This window comes from Vulpes vulpes, chromosome 12 (assembly GCF_048418805.1).
Source record: "Vulpes vulpes isolate BD-2025 chromosome 12, VulVul3, whole genome shotgun sequence".
Lineage (NCBI taxonomy): Eukaryota > Metazoa > Chordata > Mammalia > Carnivora > Canidae > Vulpes > Vulpes vulpes.
The window spans coordinates 117,369,074-117,393,000 of record NC_132791.1 but is presented as its reverse complement, the minus strand read 5'-3'; the positions used below and the strand labels follow the sequence as shown (position 1 = coordinate 117,393,000).

The window sequence follows — 23,927 nt, the reverse complement described above, 5'->3', positions numbered from 1 at the left end:
GTATTGGTGGGAATATAAATTGGTGCAGCCACTGTGTAAAACAGTATGGAATTAAAAATAAGATTTAATTAAAAAAAATTAAAACCAGAACTACCACACAATCCAGCAATTCCATTTCTGGGTATCTATTCAAAGAAAGTGAATACATTAATTTGGAAAGATTTATGTACTCCCATGTTCATTGCAGCATTATTTACAGTAGCCAAGATACGGAAACAACTTCCCTTGATGGATGAATAGATAAGATGTAGTACAATACACAATGGAATTCTATTGGATACAATAGCATATACAGTGGAACACTATTCAGCCATAAAATAGAATGAAATCCTGCCATTTGTGATGATTGGATGGACCTTGACATTGTGTGCTAAGTGAAGTCAGAGACAAATACCATATGACCTCACTTGTATATGGAATCTAAACAAACAAAAAAACACCAAGCTCATAGATACAGAGAGCAGATTAATGGTTGCCAGAGGTGGGGTCTGGGGCAGGTGAAATGGGTGAAGGGGATCAAAAGGAAAAACACTTCTAGTTAGAAAATAGTTAAGTTGTGGGGATGTAACATGCATGGTGACTGTCATTTATACTACTGTGTTGCATACTTGAAAATTACTAAGAGTAAATCTTAGAAGTTCTCAGAAGAAAAAAAAATTTGTCACTAGATATGGTGACAGATGTTAACCAGACTTGTGATCATTTTGCAATGTATACAAATATTGGATCATTCTGTACACCTGAAACTAGTATATTATATGCCAATTATACCTCAATATAGTTTCTGTGTAAAAACATTAAACATAAAATTATCATTTGATCCAGAAATTCCACTCCTAGTTATATACCCAAAGAATGGGAAGCGGGGATTCAAACAGGAACTTATATACTTATGTTTATGCAGTAGTATTCCTAATAGCAAAAGAAGCAACTCAGTGTCCATTAATGGGACTAAAAATGTGATCTATACATATAATGGAATATTATCCAGCCTTAAAAAGGAGTGAAATTCTCAGACATGCTGCAATATGGATTTATACTTGGAAACGTACTAAATGAAATATGCCAATAGAAAAAGACAAATACCAGATGATTGCATGGAGATGAAATACCCGCAGCAGCCAGCCTCACAGAGACAGGAGTAGAATGGTGGTTGCCAGGGGCTGGGAGGGACAGGGACATGGCCAGTGAGTATTTAATGAATGTTAACTTTGTTCTTAACAAAGCTAACAGTTTGTTCTGGAAGATGACAGGTTAGGTTCTGAAACTGGGTCGTGGTGGCCGTTGCACAAATAAGGTGAATGTACTCAATGCCATAGAGTCTGTCCGCTTAAAAATGGTGAAAATGGGGGGACGCCTGGGTGGCTCACTGGTTGAGCATCTGCCTTTGGCTCAGGGCATGATCCTGAAGTCCCTGAATCAAGTCCTGCACTGGTCTCCCTGCATACAGCCTGCTTCTCCCTCTGTCTCTTTCTATCTCTCTGTGTCTCTCATGAATAAATAAGAATAAAAATCTTTTAAAAAATAGTGAAAATGGGAATTCTTATTGTGTATCTTTTACACAATAATAAAAAAAATACAAATGCTGGGAGCACAGGCCCGCAAACTCAGTTGGGACTGAACAAGTTCTCCAGGTGAATCTGATGCGTGACTAAGTTTGAAACCCCCTGGCCTAGCTCTGCTTGTTGGCAGGAGAGAGCAGGGGAGTGGTCTCTCTGAAGGCCTTCTAGAGCTCTAGCGTGCATGCAGATCCTCTGGGGCTTCTGCTAAACTGCAGATTCTGGGTCTGGGGGGGAGGCCTCAGAATTTGCATTGCCAACAAGCTCCTGGCTGATGCTGTTACTGTGGCAGGAGCTTTGAGGATCAGTGCTCTAGAGACAACCGAGCCCTCATCTGCGGTGGACGAAGGAGAGGTCTGCAGACGAGCGAGCGTGTAGTAGGATGATTGCTCCAGGTGCGGAGTTTAGTGGTGACTAAATGGGGAGCAAGTAAATGAGCGGGCGGGGGGTTTGGCTGACTTGGGAACTAGCTTTTGGGTACAGCTCAGAGAGGCGGGCTTGCAGGTTAGCTAAAGGACGTACGGAAGTCAGATACCAGCATGTAAAACCGTGTGGATTCTCCACAAATCTGTTCAAATTTCCGGACGTTGTGTTTTATAGTCAAGGGTCCAGCCCCATGGACAGCAAATTACACTGGCTCGTTCACCTTTGATTCTCTGTGGCCTCTCTGAATCCGCCTCATCTTGCCTGGTCCACCGCAGCCCCCAGGGCTGAGTCCGTCTATCCATCTGTCTGTCCTTCCCTCCCATCACGGCCTCTCAGCAGAATCAAGTACATCAGGCTCCCCATTCCATCCAGCCCAGCGACCGGCTCACCTCTCGGGGTCACTCACGCTCCCACAGCGACTGCCTCCGGACAGTAAGGATAGCTGGTCCCTGGTCCCAGCAGATGCCTCACCTGTCTTAGGGGCCAAATTGAAACTCAGTCTCCGAGCAGCAGAACACCATGGGGCAGTGTGATTCTGTGGTTAAGGATCAGAATTCACCACTTCCTGTTCCTCTAACCCTGGATGAGTTACTTAACTCCCCAGAGTGCCAACCCCCTTACGGGGCAGATGGAGCCTGTGACACCCGCCTCCTGGGGCTGCAGTGAGGTCACACGGGCCAACGCGAGGAAAGTGCTTTGCTCAGGGCCTGGCACACAGCACAGGGCTCTGCAATGTACTGTCATGATTGGGCTCCCCTCTGCAACCTCAGGCAGGTGGCTCCGTTCTACTCCAGCCTCTGGGGACCTGTTCATCCTCTCATGCTGGTCCAACTAGGTCTGATTCGTGTTTCCTGGTGTCCAGTGGAGGGTTCTAGAACCAAGTTCTAGAAAGGACTGGATCATCGTGCTTGCAGTTTGGGAGGTGACCTGCAGATGGCACACGCAGCCCTGGAGGAGCCCTGTCTTCCCGCCGATGGAAGGGGCTGGGCAGTCAGCAGGTGCCTGGCCCTTCTCACTAGTCTCATTACCGCTGTTAGCCAGTTCTCCCAGCTGGGTCCTGAGCGGGGGTGGGGGGTTGAGATGGAGTTTCCCCTCGGGCTGGAAGTCACCTAGGAGCACAGGCCTCTGCCCCCTTCCCTCTCGCAATGGCTATCCCCTTACCTTGCACTGGAGACACTCACAGGCTGGGCTCCTCTGTCTCCCAGATTCCCTGGGTGCTAAGGTTGTGTATGAGGAACGAGTCACTTTTTGGAAAGTGTTTCTATTAAAGGTCATGCCTCCCAGGCAGGATCTTGCTGTGGCCCAGAGGGACAGGGACAGCTCACCAGCAACCTGCACAAACCCCTCCCTCCCTCTCCAGCACTCTGGTCCCCTTCCCAGTACCTCCTCTCTGCTTCCAGAGGACAGCAGGCCCCAGACTCACCTTCCTTCCAGATTCCCGATCCACAACTCAGCCTCAACCTGAGGCGCTGACCCCCCCTTTGTACTTCTTCCGTGCATGTGCTTTTCACCCCGGGGGTTCCGGCCCTGGTGGAGGGAGGAGGGAGACTGCGACCTCTGGTCTCTCCCTCTCCTCTGTCTACTCAAACCTTCACTGTCCTTGGAGGCCCAGCCCACCCAGCCTCTCATGCCTTTCATCAGATATGGCCCCTCTGCACACCTGCATGAGTGCACGTTTCCTTCCACCTGGCCACCGGATTGCCAGCTCCTTCCAAACCAGGTGAGGTACCTAGTGTGCCTGCTGGCCTGATTCTCTTTCGGTGCAGCTCCATTTCCCTCCTCCATGAGCCCCTTTCACCTATCCAGCCTCTGATAACCTCACTCCTTCTCCTTGGCCTCACCATGCCCTAAAGTTCAGCCCAGAATTTCGGGATCTGGCTGGAGCCCCAGGGCATATAGAATCTCTTTCTCCCCTTCCCAGTTTGTAGGTACCTCTTACAGAACTTAAGTGCACACTTGTGGCTTGCCTCGCTTCGCTTCTTGGGCTACCCTGTGTTCTCCTGGAGGAGAAAAGTCAGCAGACACCTGTCCCCAATATCCCCCAGACCAGGCTCCCCAGAGCTCTCAGCAAGGTTGCCCCATTTTAGAGATAAGCTGGCCCAGAGGGGCTCAGGAGCTTGCTCAAATTCACACAGCTGGCCCCCTTGAGAGGCCAGCCCAGGTCTGCAAACACAACAGGTACTCAAGGATGCAGTTGGCTAATTGAAAGCCTTTAAAAAAGTTTAACCTGCTGAGCTAAAGCCGGAACTTCTCAAAGTGTCTCCAGGAGAGATAAAGGGGCCAGGTAGAGGGGACTTTCCTTTCCACCCGCCCTCCCCACTGGCCCTTGCCAGATGGGAAAAAAGCTACCATGTAGAAACATAACCTTTATTGCACACGGCGCTGGGTTTTTTTTCATAGAAAAAGGTATTAACACATAAGCATCTGCAAATTGAAGCAACTCCTGGTTTTCTTGGAACAGTAAAATCGCATGCAGTGTCTCTGAGTCGGGATTTTGGTCTTTGTCAAAACCACCTAAACTGAAGGGAGGGTGAGTGAGTAGGAGGGAAAAGTTGCTGAATCTTCCTGCCTCTGTCTCAAAATAAGGTGAGAGAAATATATAGATATATAGCTTGTCGCTGTGTGCCTATCTCCCTATATATGTATATATATCTCTCCACGCGTATTTTGTGGGGCCGGGGGGTTGGGTGGGGGTTGATTTGTACTGTCAAATTCTTTGTGCCCTGGCTTCATGGAGAAGAAAATAGTTTCATTTGTACAAAAGAGTTCTATGTACAAGTGTTCATGACTTGGGGGGGCGGGGCGGTTTCTTTTCGCTGTTGGTTGGTTTTTGTCTGTCAGTTTAATATAAATAATGCAGGAAAACAGCCAAGTTGGTGTGTGAGGGCCGGAGGTGCAGACGGGTCCGAGCGTAGGGCTGCTTTTCTCGCCGTGCCCCCTACACCAGGGTATAGGATTTGGAGTAGGCCCCCGCCCCCTGCTTCTGAGACCTCCCCACCCCCGATGTGCTCATCTCGAGAAGCGAGTCCCTGGAACCCCCCATTTTGGTGTGTGGGCCCCCGGCCCGCGGAGGCTCGGTGCTGGGGGCCGGAGGGGCAGCACTGGGGGCGGCAGGGGGCTCGGCAGGGGCCGGGCCGGGAGCCGGGGGTGCCGTGCCGGCTGGGGGTGCTGGCATGGCCAGAGTCCTCTGAGGTAAAGTGGCTGTGGAGGCGGCAGCAGGGGCCCCTGGATGCGGGAGGCCCAAGGGCTTGCTGGCAGGGTCCAAGGTCAGGTGGCGAGCCTGGGTGTGGTAGGTTCGAGCCAGGTTCCGGATGGAAGCCTCTCGGGGTGGGACCACGGGACAGGGCTCACGGCCGTCTGCCTTTCGGAAGAAGGCCTCCGACTTGGCATACAGGGGCAGGTTACAGTAGTCACCTGGAATCACAGAAGCAGAAAACGTTGGAGGCAGAGGCTTCTGGGAACCAGCTTGTCCATCCTACCCGACTCCCCAAGCTCTTCCCGGATCTGACCTAGGAGTCCCGGTACGAGCTAGGCAGGGAAGAGTCCAGAAAAGATCAATTACTTGACCAGATCTCTGAGCCTGCAGAGCATCACATTTCCCTACAGGGTTACTGTGAGTACTGGATGAGATAAAGCAAGGGAAGGGCCTCAACACGGTGGCGGGCACACATGGCAGTGATTCAATAAATTGATACTTATTGCTGAATGACCGATTTGGGCTGGTCAGCCTCAGCTGGTGGACAGTTGTTTTCATTTCTGAAAACATGACTTCCTAAGAGCTCTGGCCGTTAGAAAAGTTTTCTTTACCCCGAGGAGGGGATGCTTGTCACGCCCCACGTTGAGCCTTCCGAGGACCCACACAGCAAGCGCTCCTGCCACCCTTCACTACCTTTCCCACAGCAGCCTTCCAGATGTCTGAAGTCAGCTGTATTTCCTCATCCCTCTCCTTTTTTCCAGGTGGTATGTTCCTGATTTCTTAAACCGCCTCCATATGACAGGCTTTTAGGATCTCCATGTCCTGATCCCTGGGCTCTGTGAGCATCCTTGCCTGTAAATGTGCCTCTAACCTATTGACTGTGTTAGGATCTTTCTTTACATGATCTCATTTAGTCCCTACAGCCCCCTGGATAGGTGAATACCTGCCTACAAGAGTGCCTGGGTGGCTCAGTGGTTGAGCGTCTGCATTTGGCTCAGGTCCTGATCCCAGGGTCCTGGGATCGAGTCCTGCATTGGGCTCCCTACAGGGAGCCTGCTTCTTCCTCTGCCCATGTCTCTGCCTCTCTCTGTGTCTCTCAGGAATGAATAAATAAAAAATCTTACCCCCCTCCCCCACAAATCTGCCTACATTTTGCAAGCGAGAAAACTGAGCTTCAGAGAGATTAAGTAATTTGCCCTAATTCACCCAGCTAGAAGGGGGGCAGGGGTGTCATTCAGGGCTGCTGATCTCCAGAGTCCTTGTACTTTGTCACCCTGGGCTCTTCTCTAGATGACCCTGAGTGCCTTGATTAGCACGGCCACTTAGCGAGGCCAGTAGCCAGCAGACTAGACCCTGCATGGTGTGACATGACGGTGTGGTTCCAGGGTCTGCAGATGGACCCACCTCACATGCCCTCTGGGTATCATACAGCTGCCCCACCAACCCTGAAGGGCATATGCTCTGGCCAGGCTCCTGGGGTCACATGGTTCCCAGTCAGGTGAGGTCACTGCCCTCATGAGGTTTGGTACCCCTGGGGCTGAGCTGCCAGGATTGCTCCTTTGGGTCTGGAACAATTTTGAATTGGCACTGAGACTGATGGCCATTGGGCAGCAGACCCCCCTAACGGCTGCCCCTCACTACTGACATAGCTGCAGAGTAAGGGAATGACCACTACGTCCTGTGACCCTGCTACATGTCAGGCACGTACAGCCTTTCTAGTGCTTACTACGACAACGCAGAGTATGTGCTGCCATTTGCATTTTACCAATGAGGAGATGAAGGCAGAGAGGCTGACTGGACATGTGAAGAGGCTGAGCCAGGATATGGACCCTGATCTCCCGAGTACTTGCTCTGCGCTGCCCGCCCCCCAGGGAGCCCTGCCGGGCTGGCCGGCCCCAGGTGCCCGAAGGCCGGGGCTGCAGCAGGGGGGAGGTGGGCCAAGCACTCACTCTTGCTGGCCCGGTGCGGGATGGGCACAGCCACGTTCTTGCCTCGGTCGGCATCCTGGGGCTTGGGCGGGGAGGCAGTGAAGCGACAAATGCCGGGCTCCGAGGGCGTGCTCATGGACGTCATGCTGTCCGCATTCTCGTTGGTGCCCGTGGTCATCTGGTCGGAGGAGCTGTCCGAGATGAAGCACTCGGTGATCTCGAACTTGGCGTGCTGTAGCTGCTCCTCCAGCTTGGCGTGCTCATAGGCCCGCGCCAGCTCCTCGTAGGTGGAAGAGGCGCTCTCGGTGGACACCATGCTGTTCCGTCCTTTGTCTGGAGATGTGGAAGGCCCGGGGTTAGGAGGCAATGAGGGGGTCGTGGGGAGGAGGGTCTCCTCTGACCAGCCTGACCAGTTCCCCTACCCTTGAGCCCGGCAGTCATCTCCGCAGACCCCGCTCTGCCCCTGGGAAGGCGGCCGTGGTGACAGAAGGGGGGTCTTTGGTAAGTCAAGGGCAGAAGATTTTCCATTCTTGAAAATGGGCACCCACCCCCTGGAACACTCCACTCCTTCTCCAACAAACATCACGTGCACCATTTTCTCTGACCTCTCTTGGGACAGCAAAATGAAATCCTTGACTAAGCAGAGCTTGGTGAGCTCAAGTGTTTCTGTGCCAGCTGCACGTAAGTCAGTGGCCGGCTGGAAGTGAAAGTGACCTGTGCCCTGGACCCCACGAGCTGATGGGTGGGACTGGGAACGTGGGAGGGGGAGCTGGCTGGTGGGGGAGCTGGAGGAGAGAGAGCACGGCTGCAGGCTGAGCCCTGGGCTCACCTGTGTCCTGGGAGAGGCTGGCGCTGTAGCTGTCACTCTCAGTGACAGTGACACCGTGCTGGGATCCCACGGTGCGCCAGTCAGAGGTGAGGGTGCGGGCAGGTGTGGAGGCCTGGCACTTGGTCAGAGTCCACTGGCTTGAGTACCGGTTCCGGGTGCTGTGGGCTGACTTCACGTTCTTCCTGGACACTGGATCTGCCCAGAGGAAGCAAGAGCTAGTGCCTCCAGAGGGCACTCAGCCTCGGGCAGCTGGCACTTACCAGAAGGGCAGTGGGGAGCAAGGGAGGAGGCAGAGACAGCCACAGAAGCTCCCAGGGGGATGCTGGGCATGCTGCCTTTCCTGACCACACAGCTGGCCCCGGAGGAGAAGAGCAACAGTGGTGAGGTGTGGGGGCAGTGGGTGGCATCCTGGTCCTCTGCACCCACCCCATCTTTTCCTTTGGCTTGGGGAAGAAGGTCACTCCCTGTCCTGCTGCCTCCCTTCTTCCATGCTGCTCTGAGCCTCCCATTCCACCCCCTATCTTTTTTCACCTGTGTCCCATGCTGTGCCCAGAACACCCTGTTTAGGAGGGGGTATGTCTCCCTGGGGATAAGGCATACTGGTGCCTGGCCGGATGTCAGACATGTCGATGAGGGGTCCTGTGCTCTGGATGAGGGCTGGGTGGTGCAAGGAGACACCAGTGCAGAAACTCTGCGGGTTGACAGCTTGGCTGAACTCAGCATCCGTCACGGGGATGGTGGCTTTGTCATCTCCTGGGGGAAGAAGGACAATGGGTAGGAGTCCTCTTTGGATTTCCCGAATTTCTTTTTTGTCTTTATTCAATGTTGAGATGCAGAAAGGACAGAATAATTCTTGCAGTGAGACAAAGGAGGAAGCTCAGCCCTCAAGAGAAGCTTTGGTGAGTTCTGAGGTTGCTGAGTTGTGAATGTGGCTGCTGCTAGACCCCTGGGCACTGCTGTAAGGGCTGGGGGCTGCCCTTTGTGGGCTGTGGCCTGAGGAAGACCAGGACAGGGAACTTGTGGCACCTGTCACTCACCCAGCTGCTTGATGCCCTCCTTGTCCTCGATGAGCAGCTGGACCCTGGGAATGTCAATGTGTAGCCGCGGGCCTTGGGGTGGCCCCTTCACAGGGGTGTCAAAACTTCGGTTGTTCTTACTGTGGGGAGAAGGATCAGAGGCGGGTGACTCAGTAGCCACAAGGGGCTGGGGGAGAGGGTGTTGCAGGACAGTGGGGGTCCTAGAAGCCTGTCCTCTGTAAGGGAGGAAACAGCGATGTGACACCTACCTTATCAACATTTCTGCCAGACTCTTTGCATCTGCAAAACAGTAGAGAGAGGGACTAGGTGAGAATGGCGTCTGAGCGGGATGCAAACTGGAAGAGGCATAGGGAACAAGGTGGGAGAATTTCCTAGACTGGGACCAGGGCTGGTCTCCTGGGAAGAAGAAGGAGACATGAAAGGCCCTCTAAAATAGTCTAACATAGGATAAGCTCTGGCTGCTGCTGACACAAGATTTGGCTCAGGTCTGTTTTTCTTTCCTCAGATTTTTATCTAATAGGGAGGTCCTTCCCAGAGGAGAGGGTATATAAAGTGCTCCATCTGTTTCCTGAATTGACTCTAATTAAACAAGACATCATAGCAGGCTGGGAATGGGTACCAGTGGAGGGTCTATCCTCAGTTATCTTCTGGGAAGAGAAGAGAGTGGAGGATGCAGTAGAAGTGGTCAATGGGCATCCTCAGATGACTATCAACCAAGAGGCTTTATGTCTTCCTCTTGGGTATCTGTCCCTAAAAAGTCATGGATGAATTTGGGGGTCCCTGCTTTGTCTCCAGAGAGGCCTTGAATAGGATCAGGATCTCAGGTTAGGAATTGACCCAAAAAAAAAAAAAAAAAAAAAAGGCAGCAAGGATCTAGTTAATGCATTAGACCTCTGATGAGAATGAGAATCATAAGAATGATCTGTCAGAATGAATCTAGTTGCATGTATGTATCCAACCATTGACTCACCCATCCATCCATCATTGATCCATTTACCTGTCAATCTTTTCACTTCTCCCCCCACCCATCCGGTCACTCATCCAGCATCCACCCATTCAACTATCCACCCATTCAACTATCCATCCATCTACCCAATCTTTCATACAATCATCTATTATCCATCCACTCAAATATGCATGCATCCATCCGTCTACCCATCGGCCCAACCATTAATCCATTCAACCATCAATCCACCTAACTATCTAATCATCCATCTGTCCGTCCATCCATCCACCACTCCTCCATCTATCTATCCATCCAACCACCTATCCATCCAACCATTCATTTAGCCATTTATCCAATCATCCTTCCATCCAACCATCTAGTCATCCTTCCAATCATTCAACCATTCATCCACCAACTCCTAAACACTCTAGGTAGTGTTACTAATCCCCTCTTCTGTGCTACTACTGTATTCTGGCTTCTCACATTAAACCATGAATTCTATGAGGACTAGACTATGTTTCACAAGACTATGGACTATTCCTTCTTCATTCATCTTTGTATCTCCAATGTCTGGCAGTATCTACAATACAGTAGATGTTCAATAAATGGTTTCCAGATGAGTGAATGAGCATCTGTTAAGCAACTACTAGGTGCCAGACACTGCACTAGTCCCTGGGAAAATCAAGCGAAGGAAGACTCATTCATGCCAGTCTATGGTATCGTAGATTGGGAGGGGGGGGATATTCAAAATATTTAACATCTGACATGTCATAGAAGCCACACAGTCAGAACTGAGCAAGGTCCTAGAGACCACATGCAGGTCTATGCTTTAGTGGCCAGCCCCTAGAAGAATCTCAGGGATCCTGTGAAAGAGAAGGAGCATCCAGGGTAGAAGGGAGTAACAATTATTTACCAAACAAATAACATGGAAATGTTTCAATATTTTAACCAATATTGCTTTACCAGTGTGTACCTCTAAAATTCAGCCCTCGTTAGGTCAGGCACAAAGCCTTGGGTCAGGCACAGAGGAGGAAGCACTGAGAGCTAAAGTTTCAGAAGGTTGGAGAAGCAGCCCTCCCTTCAATGGGACACAGGCACTCTCTCTTGTCCAGATGATGCCACAAGCCAATGAAAGGTGGCCAGTGTGGCTGAGGGTCAATACTCCCTCCCTCGAAGCCTGTAGGAAACTTGCCTACCTCGGAGACGCTTCAGCCTCTTTTCCTTCCTTTTCTTGCGAATGATGAAGAGCAGTGCCACCCCCAGGGTGGCCAGGATGACCGGGCAGCCGATGGTGAACAGCTTCTTCACATCATCTCCCTCACCTTGAGCAGACTTGATGGGAGGGATGGTACCTGAATGGGGTGAGGAAAGGAGTCAGATGTCCCTTATGAGTAGGGTCTGTTCAGAGTCCCCTGGGTGGGGTCACTTTTGAACCTCTCTTGCTGCTCTTGGATTCATTCTGACCTCCACTTCTTGGCACAAAGCCTCAATCCTCCCACTTTACTTCCCCAAATTCTTCTACATCAGGAACAGATGAATAGTCGTGGAGTTTTTACGCTGCATCATGATACCAATGACCCCGTGGGCTTATTTTAGAATTATCCCGAAGTCTCTCAGAGAGAGTCTCCTGCCTGTTGGAGTTCAGTGGTCATTTCTAAAGGGTGGACTGACCAGCTTAGATTCCGCCATCCAGCTCATAAAGTGGGGGAGGGGAAGTGAGATTCACAGAGAGAAGTCAGAGCAGTGGGATCCCTGGGTCTCAACGTCCATGGGCGAGATCTGCTAACCTTAGGTGCCTGCGGGAGTCAGTAAATTCTGCTGACATAGCCCTCTGCAAAGTCCGATCTGTGCCAGTTTCAGTGCCTCGCATAAGAGCCATCTCCTGTATGAAGCCTTCCTTGTTTGAACCTATCCCCCTCTGATACCACTTTTATTCTGTTTCCTTAACACCTAGGGAGCCTTACTTTACCTTATGGCAACTGGTCTCTATGAATTCAGCCTTCTATGTGTCCTTAGTGTATGCGTGCACCTGTGCATGTGTGTATGCATGCGGATGTGAGTGCATGAGTGTGTGTGCATGTGTACGAAGTGCCCCATACAGCAGACACCAGTTAGTGCTCACCAAATACCGTGTGCTCATCCACACCTCCCAGACTTCCTGGCAGTTAGAACCACATAACTAGTTCTGGACAACAGGGTGGCAGCAGAAGTGCTGAGCATCACCTCTTGGCCAAGGCAGTGAAGAACTGGGATGCTTTTTCTACCTCGCTCTTCTTGGTGACCTTGGAGGCTACACGTTCAAGACGGCATAGCTAAAAGATGGTGGCCAGCCAAGCCTCACAAGATGTGACGGGAGCAAGAAGCAAATCTTTACTGGGTTAAGCCCTGCAGCTTTCCGTGTCTATCTGTTCCTGTAGCCCAGGCTATCCCATCCTGGCTAACGCACCATATTAAATGCAGAGGGTTCTCAGGGGACAGGGCCTCAGCTACCCCCTACATCATACTCTCCATCTCTCCTAAGCAGCGGAGAGCAAGGATCGCACCTTCAAAAGACCCTCTATCTTAGTGTGATGGGTTTGCTTATCAGTCTGTATTGGCCACTGGTGCCCTTGCTCACCTGCCTGCCCCCCTACCGGTCTGCTGCTCCCTAGGCCCGCTCCTCTCCCTGTCGCCGGCCTTTTCCTGAGTGGCAGTCCTATTTTTTTTATATGTCCTCTCTTTCATGCGTCCACCTCTCTGCCAGCTCCCCGGGGACACCTTGCTGTGGCCCCAGTGCCGCCCCTCCCACCGGCCCCACTCACTGCCGTCATAGTCCAGGGTGGCGAACTGGGCTGTCTCGTTGCCGCAGCCGGCGCTGTTGCAGGCCCGCATGCGCAGCTCGTACCATGTGGCCTCCCGCAGCTCGGTCAGAAAGACCTCCCCGGAGCTGTTGGCCCGCAGCCCCTGCCAGGCCCAGGTGCCCTTGGGCCGGTACTCCAGCACGATGGCTGTGATAGGGCAGCCCCCGTTGTTCCAGCCCTGCAGGTTAAGCCGAGCATGCGTGGAGTTGATGTGGGTGAACAGGTGCTGGTCTTTGCTGAAGGAGGGCTCTGGGGGGCCACAGGGAGAGAGCGAGGTTAGAGACGGAGAGGAGGAGGAGGGCTCATTCATCTGTACCGGGGCCAGCCGGGGGTTCTGGGGAGCATTGGTTGGCACAGATGGGGAGTAGGGATGCCCTGGGGAGTAGGGATGCCCCAGGGGCCAGAGGAGGAGGGGGAAGAGGGATGGACATGGAGAGAAGGCCTCAGTAAAGGAGGAAGAGATGTGGGAAGGAAGATACTGCCACCATCTGCTACCCGGTCAGGGAGGTGGGGCCTGTTTCTCCTACTGCAATGGGCGATGGGCAATGGGCGATGGGCCCGGGTGCTGTCCATGGTGGTGGGAACTAGGCTGAGTCTCTCCCTTCCCTCTCCGCCACTCCCCTGTGCCCTCCTTCCCTACCGCAACCACCTTCCATCCCCATATCCTGGGCCCATCTCTCCCCAGCTGGGTCATCGCATGGCCTTACCCCGCCCATGGGTCTTGGCCTCGATGATTTCGCTGATGCGCCCGGAGCCCACGCTGTTCTTGGCTGCCAGCTTCACCTTGTACCACGTGCCACACTTGAGGCTGTCCAGCTTGAAGGACCGCTCGCCTGAGCTGATGAACACATCCTTCCACTCCTCGCTGTTGTCTACCGAGTACTGCAGCACGAAGCCTGCCCGGGAGGTTTGCCTGGCTCAGGGTGGGCAGGGCTGGGCCTGGGACACCCCAACAGGTGGCGTGGGGCTGGGCTCCCCGTAGGGGCCTTTGGTGATGGGGAGGGTGGCCAAAAAGTCACAAGGAGTTTAAAGCTCTTTCTTTAGCAGCCAAGGTGGGGAGGGGAGCAGAATACAGGGCTTTGAGGCTCAAAAGGGATCGTATTTAGACCCTACTACTTAGGGGGGGGGGGATGCTGACAGTAGGATTAGGTCACTTGGGCACTTGTCATATCCCACCCCAGACCTCCAGAATCAGAATCTGCATTCTTTAAGATCCCCTGGTGATTCATGTGCATATTCAAGGTTGAGAAGCACTATCCAGTACATTTGTTACAGATTTGGAAACTGAGGCCCAGAGAAGAAAACAGATTTCTTCAGGTTGGCACAGCTCACCAGCAGAATTGGTTTGGGCCTTCTAAAACCCGGACACCTACGCTGGTGGCTTTCTGTGGCACTTGGGTAACTTCCTTGTGGTTCCAATTGACCCCCTCTCCAATTCCCGCCCCCCTCCGCCTGCCATGGGAACAAGTGGTGGGAGTGGGTAGATCCCTGCCCCTGCTCCTGGGCCCAGAATTTCTTCCCCTCTTTCCCCCTCCTCATCCAGACCCCTCTCACCTCGGATGGAGCTGCCCCCATTGTCACCTGGAATCCAGGTCAGGGTGATGGACGAAGCGGAGGTTTTAGAGACAGTGAGGCGGGGCTGGTCCGGGGGAACTGTGTGGGGGAAAGCCACCAGCCCTCACCACAAAGGGTTAACACGGATGGTGGGAGCACGGGTATCCCAGCTGCTACTAGGGCCCAGGCCTGGCTTTCAGGCTCTCTTCCTGGGGCCTCCCCAGCTCCTGCTCCTCTCCATCCCTCCCGCCTCCTCCTCCTCCACGTGGCACCTCTGTTCCACTGAGGGTCTGTCACTCAGGTGGCTGGGAGGCCTTCCAGGGTCTTACCTTGCACCAGAAGGTTGACGATGATGGTGTCGAAGCCCCCAGTGTTGGTGGCCGTGCATGTGTAGTAGCCTGAGTCCTCAGCCTTCACAGCACGCAGCAGCAGTGTGCCATTGGTATGGATGAGCCGGTGCCCGTCCATGGACACGGGGATGGCCGAGTCTTCACTGCAGGAGTTGGGGGGGCAGAAATGGATTATGGTAAGCACCCCCTTCTCCTGTGGGCTCCCCCAGGACTAAAGGGAAACAGGGACGGAGGTAGAAGGAGGCTTGCTAGGGGGTCTGGGACTCTTGGGGTTTTACCCAGGGCTTCCTGGGGATATCCAGTAACCCTGGCCTCTTCAAGCACCCTTGGCAGCCAACAGAGGGGAGCCTGGGAGGCCAGGCCTGCATGGGAGAGCAGGAGCCATGTACTCAGCAGGGCCTCTGGTCAGCTGAAAGGAGGGGTACCCGATTCTCTTCTTCATGGCTCCTCTACTACACCCATGTCTGGGGTCCCCCATCCCTCCAGGGTCCCGTGCACACCTATCCTTGGTCCACTTCACAGCCGGGGCTGGGTCACCCACTGAATTGCAAGGCAGTCGGACATCTTTCATCCAGGGGGTTGTCACGGTGCCTCCAAATGAGATGATCTTTGCTGGGGCTGCAGGGAAAGCGAATATGAGGGCCACCCCACTTCTACCCTCAACACTGTACTGGCCTGCCTTTCATGGGGCTCTCCAAGTTTACAATTCAAGTCCCCCATCTCCTACCTGACCTCCACCCTGGGCTTGGGGCAGGGGTGGGTGCAGGTACTTTCAGATGAGAGCCTCTTATTTAACAAACATTGATCAAATAAATACCTTTTATGGGCCAGGCATCAGGTGAGGCTCTGAGGAGTCACAAAATGAACAAGATCTAGTCCCTGTCCTCAAGGCGCTCATCATCCAAGAGGGGGACAGATACTTAAAAAATATCATTACAGAGTAAAAATACTGTGATAGGGGTAGGTACAAGTAACTGTGGGAGCAAATGGAGAGGAATGAACTCTGGTGGTTTAGTGGGGGTGGAGGGGATGGCTGGAGAGGCTTCTGGAGTTGGAAGCTTTGACTTGAATCTTTTTTTTAAGTAGGCTCCGCACCCAGCATGGAGCCCAACGTGGGGCTTGAACTCACGACCCTGAGCTCAAGACCTGAGCTGAGATCAAGAGTCAGAGTCTCAACCGACTGAACCACCCAGTTAGAAGGCAGTGGGACATATGTGTTCTGGAGCATGAGAGAGATGACTGGGCCACAGACGCTGATGTGGGAGTCCACAGCAAGGTGACTGAGGTCACCAGGAGCTGGAATGCAGATGGACAGAGAGGAAGCAACAACACCCAGGCATGGTGGGGAGAGGAGCATCCCCAGGAGCCCCGGGGGCGCACTCAGGGGACCAGGATACACAAGCGGCACCGTGGAAGGCAAGGCAGGCAAGGGTGATGCCAGCTACCTCACAGATCTCTGGGCTGTGGTGGCACATTAACCAAGAGCTGGTACCATCATGTGGCTGGGGTTGGTTCCCTGGATTTTGTGGTGTCTCAGGTGTGAGTGCATGTGTGTGAGTGTGAGCGGGGTGACAGCAGGGCTCGCCCCTCCTACCACATGGGGCTGCCGTAAGGAAGAAGAGGAAGACGTGTAGATGTGTTCTGGAAAGTACAGACTCTGGGGATGTGTCCTATGTAATGTCCTCAGAGAAGGGGCCAGGCTCTCCTGGGTCTCTGGACCAGTGCCAGCTATCCTGGGGGCATCGTAGGTTCCAGGCCCCTGGGCTCCAGAAAGGATGAGCCCAGGAGAAGGGGCTGGTGGCACCCTGGAGGAGGGATAAGGGATGTTAGAAATGCTGGGGCGGGTGCCCAGGAGGAGCCCACCTCAGAGCCAGAAGGGCTAGTGTGCCATCGCCGTCGTTGGGACTGTTTGGTGGCCGTGCCAGCCCTGCCTTAGTGCTTAACTGGAAAATGGAATAACCAACCCTGCTGGTAGGGTGGGGAGGCCCCCTGCAGGCTCTCCATTGGGTGCCTGTGGACTCTGAGCCTGGGGCAGGGGAGGGTTGATGTCTCTTGTGTCCCCAGAAAAGGAAGCTTGTCACCCCAGGAAGGTGGCAGGGCCGAGGCAGTCACCGCCCCATCCAAGTCCTGGTCCTTGGGCCCCAGGGCCAGACAGTCAGGTGGCTGTGGGAGGAGGCGGCCTGAGAAGGGGACTTTCCAATGGAGGCTGAGAGTCAGGGTAGAGGACCTGAAATTCCTGGCTGGTTGTGGCTAAATGCCCCGTGGTTGGCCCCAGGGGTGGCCCCGGGGGTGGCGCAGAGGGCAGATGAGCAGCTGTGCAAGGCTGCCTCTTTGGCATTGGGGTGGGGCCTGAGAACTGTCATTCCCTGTAAAGTGGGGGGTGCATATGCCCTGTGATACCCCTATGCCCGGGCCAGGGATTCGGTGGGGTGCTCCCTAAGAGCACACACAGTCTTGTTCACCCCTGCACACATCTAGCCCAGAGCCCTCCCTAAATGTCTGTTGCCCGAATGGATGGGCAGTCAGCGGCGCCACCTCTGCCCAAGGGGTCCAGGCTTTGAGATGAGGGGGATCCCTCTGTGGCTCTCTGCTCCGTGGAAGCAGTGAACCCTGCCAGCACACCCTCCGAGGAGCTGAGCCTTGGGACAAACGTTCTGCTGTGAGCTGGGAGGGGGCTAATGCCCCTTCTTTCAATCCCCGGGTGGAGTTTGGAATGGGGGGACCGGGGTGCTCCGTGCCGTCCGCCCCTGGGGAGCTGTGCTGCCTGGAGCCTGTTGTGAGGCTTTCTGGGAGTCAGGGGGCAGCAGAGGCCCAGTCTTGGTGGATGCGGGAGGGAGGCAGGCGCCAGCCGGCTCCCCACAGCTAGGTCAGAGAGAGAGGAAGGAGAGACCCCCTATTTGGGGAGAAGCAGAATTCTAGAAGGGGGCTTCAGGCTGCTTCTGTCCCTCCGGCCCCAGCTGCTCACCCTTGCCCGCAGGCTCAATGGTGACCTTCTCGCTGCTGTTGCCCCGGCCAGCAGAGGTGACAGCGGCCACCCACAGCAGGTACTGCTGCCCGCGGTTCAGGTGTGCAATCCGGTAGAAGAGCTGCTCTGGACTCGTCTCGTACTCACTGGGAGCCTGCGGGAGAGAGGCAAAGAAGTGCTAAGACCCCAGCTTCTGGGCCTCCAGCCTGTAACCCCAGCCTTCCTCGGGGACCTGGGCTCAGCATAGGGGGTGGCCCAGTCCGGGGGGTGGTGGGATGGGGTGGGAAGAGGAGGCAGAATCCTGCCTCATTTGCCCTTTCTGGTTTAGGAGCAGAGTTTGTACCGGACCTGGCCCTGGGGGCTCATGGGTCGGCCCTGGGGTGTGGCTGGGCCAGCCTCAGTTTACCTCTTTGACTGATCCAGCCGCTGGCAAATGCGGCTCCAGGCCAGGGAATGTGAGTGATGGAGGGAGTCAGGAGAAGGGGGAACGGAGGAAGGAGGGTCCCAGGAAGACCCTGACAAAAGGGAGGCTCTGGGAAGAAGCTAAATTATCGCATTTGCCGTATTAGGGTTGTAGACACGCTCCCCAGCCTGTGCGGGCTCTGCTGGCTAATTACCACTCCTTCCTTCTTCTGCGGGAGCAAACCGTCCGGGGGAGGGTGGGGTGGGAGAGGCAACTCTGGAAGCTTCACTGGGCAACACTTTATTAATGATTATTAGTGGTATAGATCACCGTATGTATTTGTAGGTTATATAAATCTATAAATTTTTTTTTAACCAAATGACAGTTTTGACAAGTTGCCAACAAAACAATATCGGATCCCAGTGGTTTTACCAGTTGCTTTGATGAAAAGATTATGTTGCCTTGGAAACCAGAGGCTCAGATATTGAAATGAATTTGAGAAGGAGCTTTTGATAAGCGCTAGTTTGCAGACCTCCTGTCAGCCCCTTCCCTGGTCCAGGCGGGATGGGGCGGACTTTCATTTTATTTTATTTTTTGGTCAGCCGCGGGGAAGGGAAAGGAGGACAGTACTAGGGCCTCTTTGAAATCAGGGCAGAAGTCTAGGGAGGGAGAGGAGCCCCTGGAACAGATGGGGGGCCCTGAGGCCAGAGGGAGCTAATAATTAGTTATCTCTGCAGTCACAGGATCTTGCGCGTGCACACACACACGCTCACGTGCACATGGACATGTAGATGCATTCATGCACATGCTGAGGGACAGACCTACAGACAGAGATGGTGTTAAAGAGGGGCATTCTCTATATCCCATGGGAGGGCTGAGGGGCCCAATGACTTACAACAGGAAAAAACATCCTTTCTGGCCCCAGGCCACCTGCAGGCAAATGTTAGGGAAGAGGCATGGGCATTCCCTCAAAACACACAGAGCTCCTGGCAAACTGCTCCTCCTGCCTCCCTCATGGAGATTTGGCCTTGACCCAGGAAGTCCCTGCTGTGACAGGTGCAAGAGCCACCCTGAGCCCTGGTAGTTGGGAAGTCTTTTCAGGCAGCAGCACCCAGGGGACGGTGTGTGTATGCGTAGTTCCTGTCTGTGTATGAGATAAGTGGCTTCCACACCCTGCCTGCCCTTCTTACTAGGTGTATGTCCCATAGGTCATATAACTTTCTTTCTCAAGCTTCCCGGGGCCTCAGCTTTCTGTCCTGTGAACTTAAAAGCAACACAGCTCTGCTTACCCTGTGTGGTTATAGAGAGCCACGAATGAGGCAAGGGGTGGGTGAGTCCTTTGTAGACTGGGGCATGTTCTTCTCCTGGTTCATTGTTCTGTGAGGACTGAGGTGTGCACGTGCATGTGTAGATAAAAATTGAGTGTACTTGTGTGTCAGTGTGTACCTGAGTGTACATTTGTGTCTACACAGGGTAGGAAAGGTTTGGCTTCCCTCTGAAGGTGTTAGAATCATATCCGGATCCTGAGGTCCTCCTTTTAACCCAGACTCCCCAAGAATCTCCTGAAATCATTTTTAAAAACACATAACCATACTCCCAAATAAAGTCCCAGTGAATCAAAGGTTAAAAAGAAAAAGGGAGAACTATGAAAATATTTGTCTTTCTCACCATAAGAATGAAGGCAAAAATCATAAATGGAAATGATTTGTAAGTTTGAATTCTATAAAAACAAAACCTATGGCACACCAAAAATAGTTTCAAAAGGCAAGCAGTGAACCGGCAAAAAGCCTGCAACCAATATGATTTAAAAATAGTTATTATCCTTATATGTAAAGAGCACTCACAAATCAATAAGACAAAAAACCAGAATCACCCAAATGAAAAGTGGATAAAGGACATGAATTGACAATTACCCAAAGAAAAAAAAAAGAAACCTAGCCAATAAACATATAACAACAATCAACTTAACTAATAAAGGAAAATACCTAAAACAGGACAGCTTTTTTCAAATCCATCTGGCAAAAATGAAATATGTATAAAACCTTGGATTAGCATCAGCTAATCCCAGTAAATAAGAATGTACTTTTAATGCTGGTGGAAGTATAACTTGGTTCTAACTTTCTGAGGGGTAATTTACAAACGTATATGCACGTCTTAAGAATATCCATACTTTTTGTGCCCCAGAAATTTCTATGGAAATTTACCCTAAGTAAGTAATAAAACAGGTGCATAAAGACTTTTAGAATGTTCAATGAAGTATTATTTATAATATTGAATGCTGGAAAATAGATTAAATATGGAATGAGGGCACTGGTTAAATGGATTATATATATACAGGCATTCACGAACATGTTTGAAAAGAGTATTTGGTGGTGTGGGAAAGTGCCTACATACATTACTTGAAAAACACAGATTATATGACATTATGCAAAATTTCATTTTCATTTTATTAAAAAAACCCCATAATATGTATACAGATCAAAAACTGGAAGGCTATATACCAAAACATTGCCAATGTTTACCTTTAGGGAATGAGTACAGTGATTTTTGCTTTCCCCTCTACTCCTTTGTATATTTGCCGAATTTTCTACAATTATTTTGATAATCAGAGGAAAACAACAAATGCATTAAAATGTTGGGTAATTTAAAAAAAAAGAAAATGTTGGGTAAAATTTCTAATGGAACTAAATGCAGCTCTGGCTGCCCCCTGGGGTGTCACTTCTGGAAGCCAGATGCAGTTCCCATCTATTCCGAGGATCGCACACATGCGTGTTCCTACGCTCTAGTATGTATGTACACGTTAAGACTCATGTGCGTTGCCTCTGACCTCACACTCATACCCACAGCTTTGCAGTGTCACACACATGCATGTATCCTCTAGGGCTCTTTCGGAAGTGAATTTGTAACGCAGTGTTTGGAATTTGGAATATATTTGTGCAAAGCGATAGCATCACACAGTCACATGTGGTGGTCAGGCCCCGGGTCCCTCACTGAGGCATTCCCTGCCCCACAAGATGGCTGAGCTGAAGTTCTCATCACACGAGGACACTGGCCTCTTGTGTGACACTGGCCCCTGGGGACACTCCCCAGGAGAGAGGATATGAAGAGAAACGCGGGGGACCCTGGGAGCTCTGTTCTGGGGCCTGGGAGAGAAGGCCCTGGCCGGTTGACTGGGGATTCCTGAAGCCTGAGTTAATGAGGAGGCTTTGTTGTTGGAGGGCGAGCTGACTGCCCTGAAGCCACTCTTGGAATGAGTCCCCTCTCCCAACAGTTCATGAAGGGAAACCTGCCCAATGTCTAAGGCTTTACATTTGCCAGGCTGCTGGTAATTCATTCATCAAACATGTATTTAGTGACAATGATGTTGCAGGCACAGTGCTCGGCAGCTGGGGACCCAGAGATGAAAAGATGCTAACCCTGTCCTCACGGTGCCACGGACCAGTGTGGGAGACAGCGACGTGAACAGCTAGTTGCCATCTGATGCAGTCAGTGTATGACAGAGGATGAAGAGCATGCCACGGCAGGGTCAGCAGGGGCAGGGGTGTGTGCTGTGAAGAGGCACAGCGGGCGTCCAGAATGGTGACGAGCTTAGAATGTGCATGTGTGTGCATGGGGTCAGGGGACAGGGACAGACAGCATGGCTAAAACGCTGATTGGAAAACTGGCACAACCACCCAACAACGGCAGCGCGTTCTCAACTGGACATGTGCAGACCCCACGGCTCAGCAGCTCCTCTCCTGGGTGGGTACACACTCAACAGGCACGCACGTCCACGTGCACTGGGAGACACATGTGAAGATGCGCACAGCAGCGCCGTATGTAACAGCTCCAAACTGAAAACTACCCAAATGCCTATCAATGGGTAACGAACTGGGTAAAACAATTCTATATACGAGCACAGCGGAAGCCTACGCAGGAGTGACAGTGGACGACCTACAACCACACACAACTGTATGGATCAAATTCACAAATTCAAAATAACATCGAGTGAAAGAAGCCAGATAAATGGCACGACTTCACTTACATAACACACAAAAAGAGGCAACACTAATCTGAGGTCATGGTGGTTGTCACCAGGGCAGGGGGAGGGTGGTGACCAGAAGGGTCACGAGGAGGTCCTCTGGGGTGTTGTAATGCGCGCGGATCCGTGCGCTCCCGATAGGTGCACTTTTCTGCATAGGGGCTGTGAGGATGGACGGGAGGACACTGAAAAAGTCACTGAAAAAGACATTTCTGGGCTTCCCCTTCGGTAATAGAACTCTGGCCTCCCTGGCGTGGAGCCGGGCCACTTACGGCTCAGACGGTAATTCAGAAAGACCACAGGAAAGCCGAGCGGAGGAGGAGATGGCACAATTACGGAGCAATTTCAGGGCAGCGTTCCCGGCTGCCGGGAGCTCATCTGCAGATGCGTGGGCTGCTGTCCCATCACCAGCTGCCGGTGGAGGGAGAGGCCGGCCTCCTCCCGCGCCTCGCTCCCCGCCCGAGATGTCCTGAGCACATGGCCCGGATCATACTCTGGGCCTGTCCGCCTCCCCCTAGACTGGACACCACCCTGAGGACAGGCTCACCTGCTCACGAGACTAGAACAGGTGTGCTCCAGAGTAGTCACCCAGCAGAACTCGGTGGCTGAGGGGCCGGGGATCATTAGGGAATGCAGAGGGAAGGATGCACATCGCGGGACACGGGTGCACAGACTGCACCCACCCTCATGGTCTCTTCATGCTCCGTGGGGCCCCTCTGAGCAGCTCGGCCCCTGGGACCTGCTCCAGAGCTTCCTCGGCCACCCAGACCTGAGGAGTGGAGGCCTTGGTTTCCTCTCATGTCTGCTTGGTTGTGACCCCTGACTCAATGAAGCCTCCAGAGCTTGTGACAACCTTGCAGCCTCCAGAACAGAGGACTGACCCAAAATGGACACCAGTAAGGCTTCAGCTACTCTTAAGGGCCAACCCCGTTCTGATCCATGAATTCAGGTAGAAACACAGATATAAGTACCCCCTGGTTTGACCTGGAAGCCCGCGAGAACTTTTTCCTTTCTCCTATCTCCCTCCTCATTCAACCCTGGGCCTACTTACCGGCTGGCCAGACCCTGGGCTGGAGCAGAAGATGGTGTACTTGCGGATCACCCCATTGGGCTTGGTTGGGGGGAGCCAAGACACGACCACGCTGCTGGCGGACGAAGGGACGGCTTTAATGCCAGCAGGAGGACCTGGAACTGAGTAGAGAGAAGGCCAGGTCAGTTTAGAGAAGGGAGCTCAGGGATGCCTGGGTTGTTCAGTGGTTCAGTGCCTGTCTTCGGCTCAGGGGGTGATCCTGGAGTCCAGTGATCGAGTCCCACATTAGGCTCCCTGCATGGAGCCTGCTTCTCCCTCTGCCTGTGTCTCTGCCTTTCTCTCTCTGTGTGTCTCTCATGAATAAATAAATAAAATCTTTTTAAAATTTTTAAAACAAAAGAGGAAGGAAAAAAAAAAGAGGAAGGAGCTCAGCCTTTGGGAAAGAATGACAGGGTGAGGTGAGGCAGAGCAAATCTGGGAGAGCTTCCTGGAGGAGGTATGCTTGAGCTGTGCTTTAAAGGGGGAAGTTCCAGCAGGTGAGGAGGAAGGTGATCATTTTGGACTTGTAACAAAGTCTCTGAGATGGAGGCAGTGGGAATGACCAGCTTTAAAACTATTTGGCCAGAACCAAGGACTCAGGATACTCAAAGAGAATCGGAACCCATGGGGAAATCACCTTGATTCCTACAACCTTAACCTGCTTCCTGCCTCAATGCTCGACTTGTTTGTATGGATGTTGGCCAAATAAATATACTGGTCACTTTGCTCTTTGGCCTATGAGCTCCTCGAGGCCGGGGGCTCCAGAGACAGAGTGGGCCTCCTCTGGAGGGTCAGGGGCTGGTG

The 23,927-nt window shown here is 52.6% G+C and overlaps 1 protein-coding gene across 1 annotated transcript in view; it reads right to left on the bottom strand.

Moving 5' to 3' along the window:
- Positions 1-4,338: 4,338 nt before the first annotated feature.
- Positions 4,339-23,927, bottom strand: part of DSCAML1 (DS cell adhesion molecule like 1) — a 344,804-nt gene continuing 325,215 nt past the window's right edge. Inside the window, exons 20-33 of the mRNA XM_025999151.2 lie at positions 23,106-23,245; positions 17,631-17,784; positions 15,166-15,283; positions 14,645-14,808; positions 14,316-14,414; positions 13,469-13,657; positions 12,723-13,010; positions 11,118-11,273; positions 9,224-9,254; positions 8,976-9,094; positions 8,539-8,691; positions 7,939-8,133; positions 7,131-7,442; positions 4,339-5,399 (exon numbers count right to left, since the gene is read on the bottom strand). Of these exons, the coding sequence (XP_025854936.1) occupies positions 4,924-5,399; positions 7,131-7,442; positions 7,939-8,133; positions 8,539-8,691; positions 8,976-9,094; positions 9,224-9,254; positions 11,118-11,273; positions 12,723-13,010; positions 13,469-13,657; positions 14,316-14,414; positions 14,645-14,808; positions 15,166-15,283; positions 17,631-17,784; positions 23,106-23,245 (2,594 nt within the window). The 3' untranslated portion in view covers positions 4,339-4,923. The remainder of the gene's footprint in view (positions 5,400-7,130; positions 7,443-7,938; positions 8,134-8,538; positions 8,692-8,975; positions 9,095-9,223; positions 9,255-11,117; positions 11,274-12,722; positions 13,011-13,468; positions 13,658-14,315; positions 14,415-14,644; positions 14,809-15,165; positions 15,284-17,630; positions 17,785-23,105; positions 23,246-23,927) is intronic.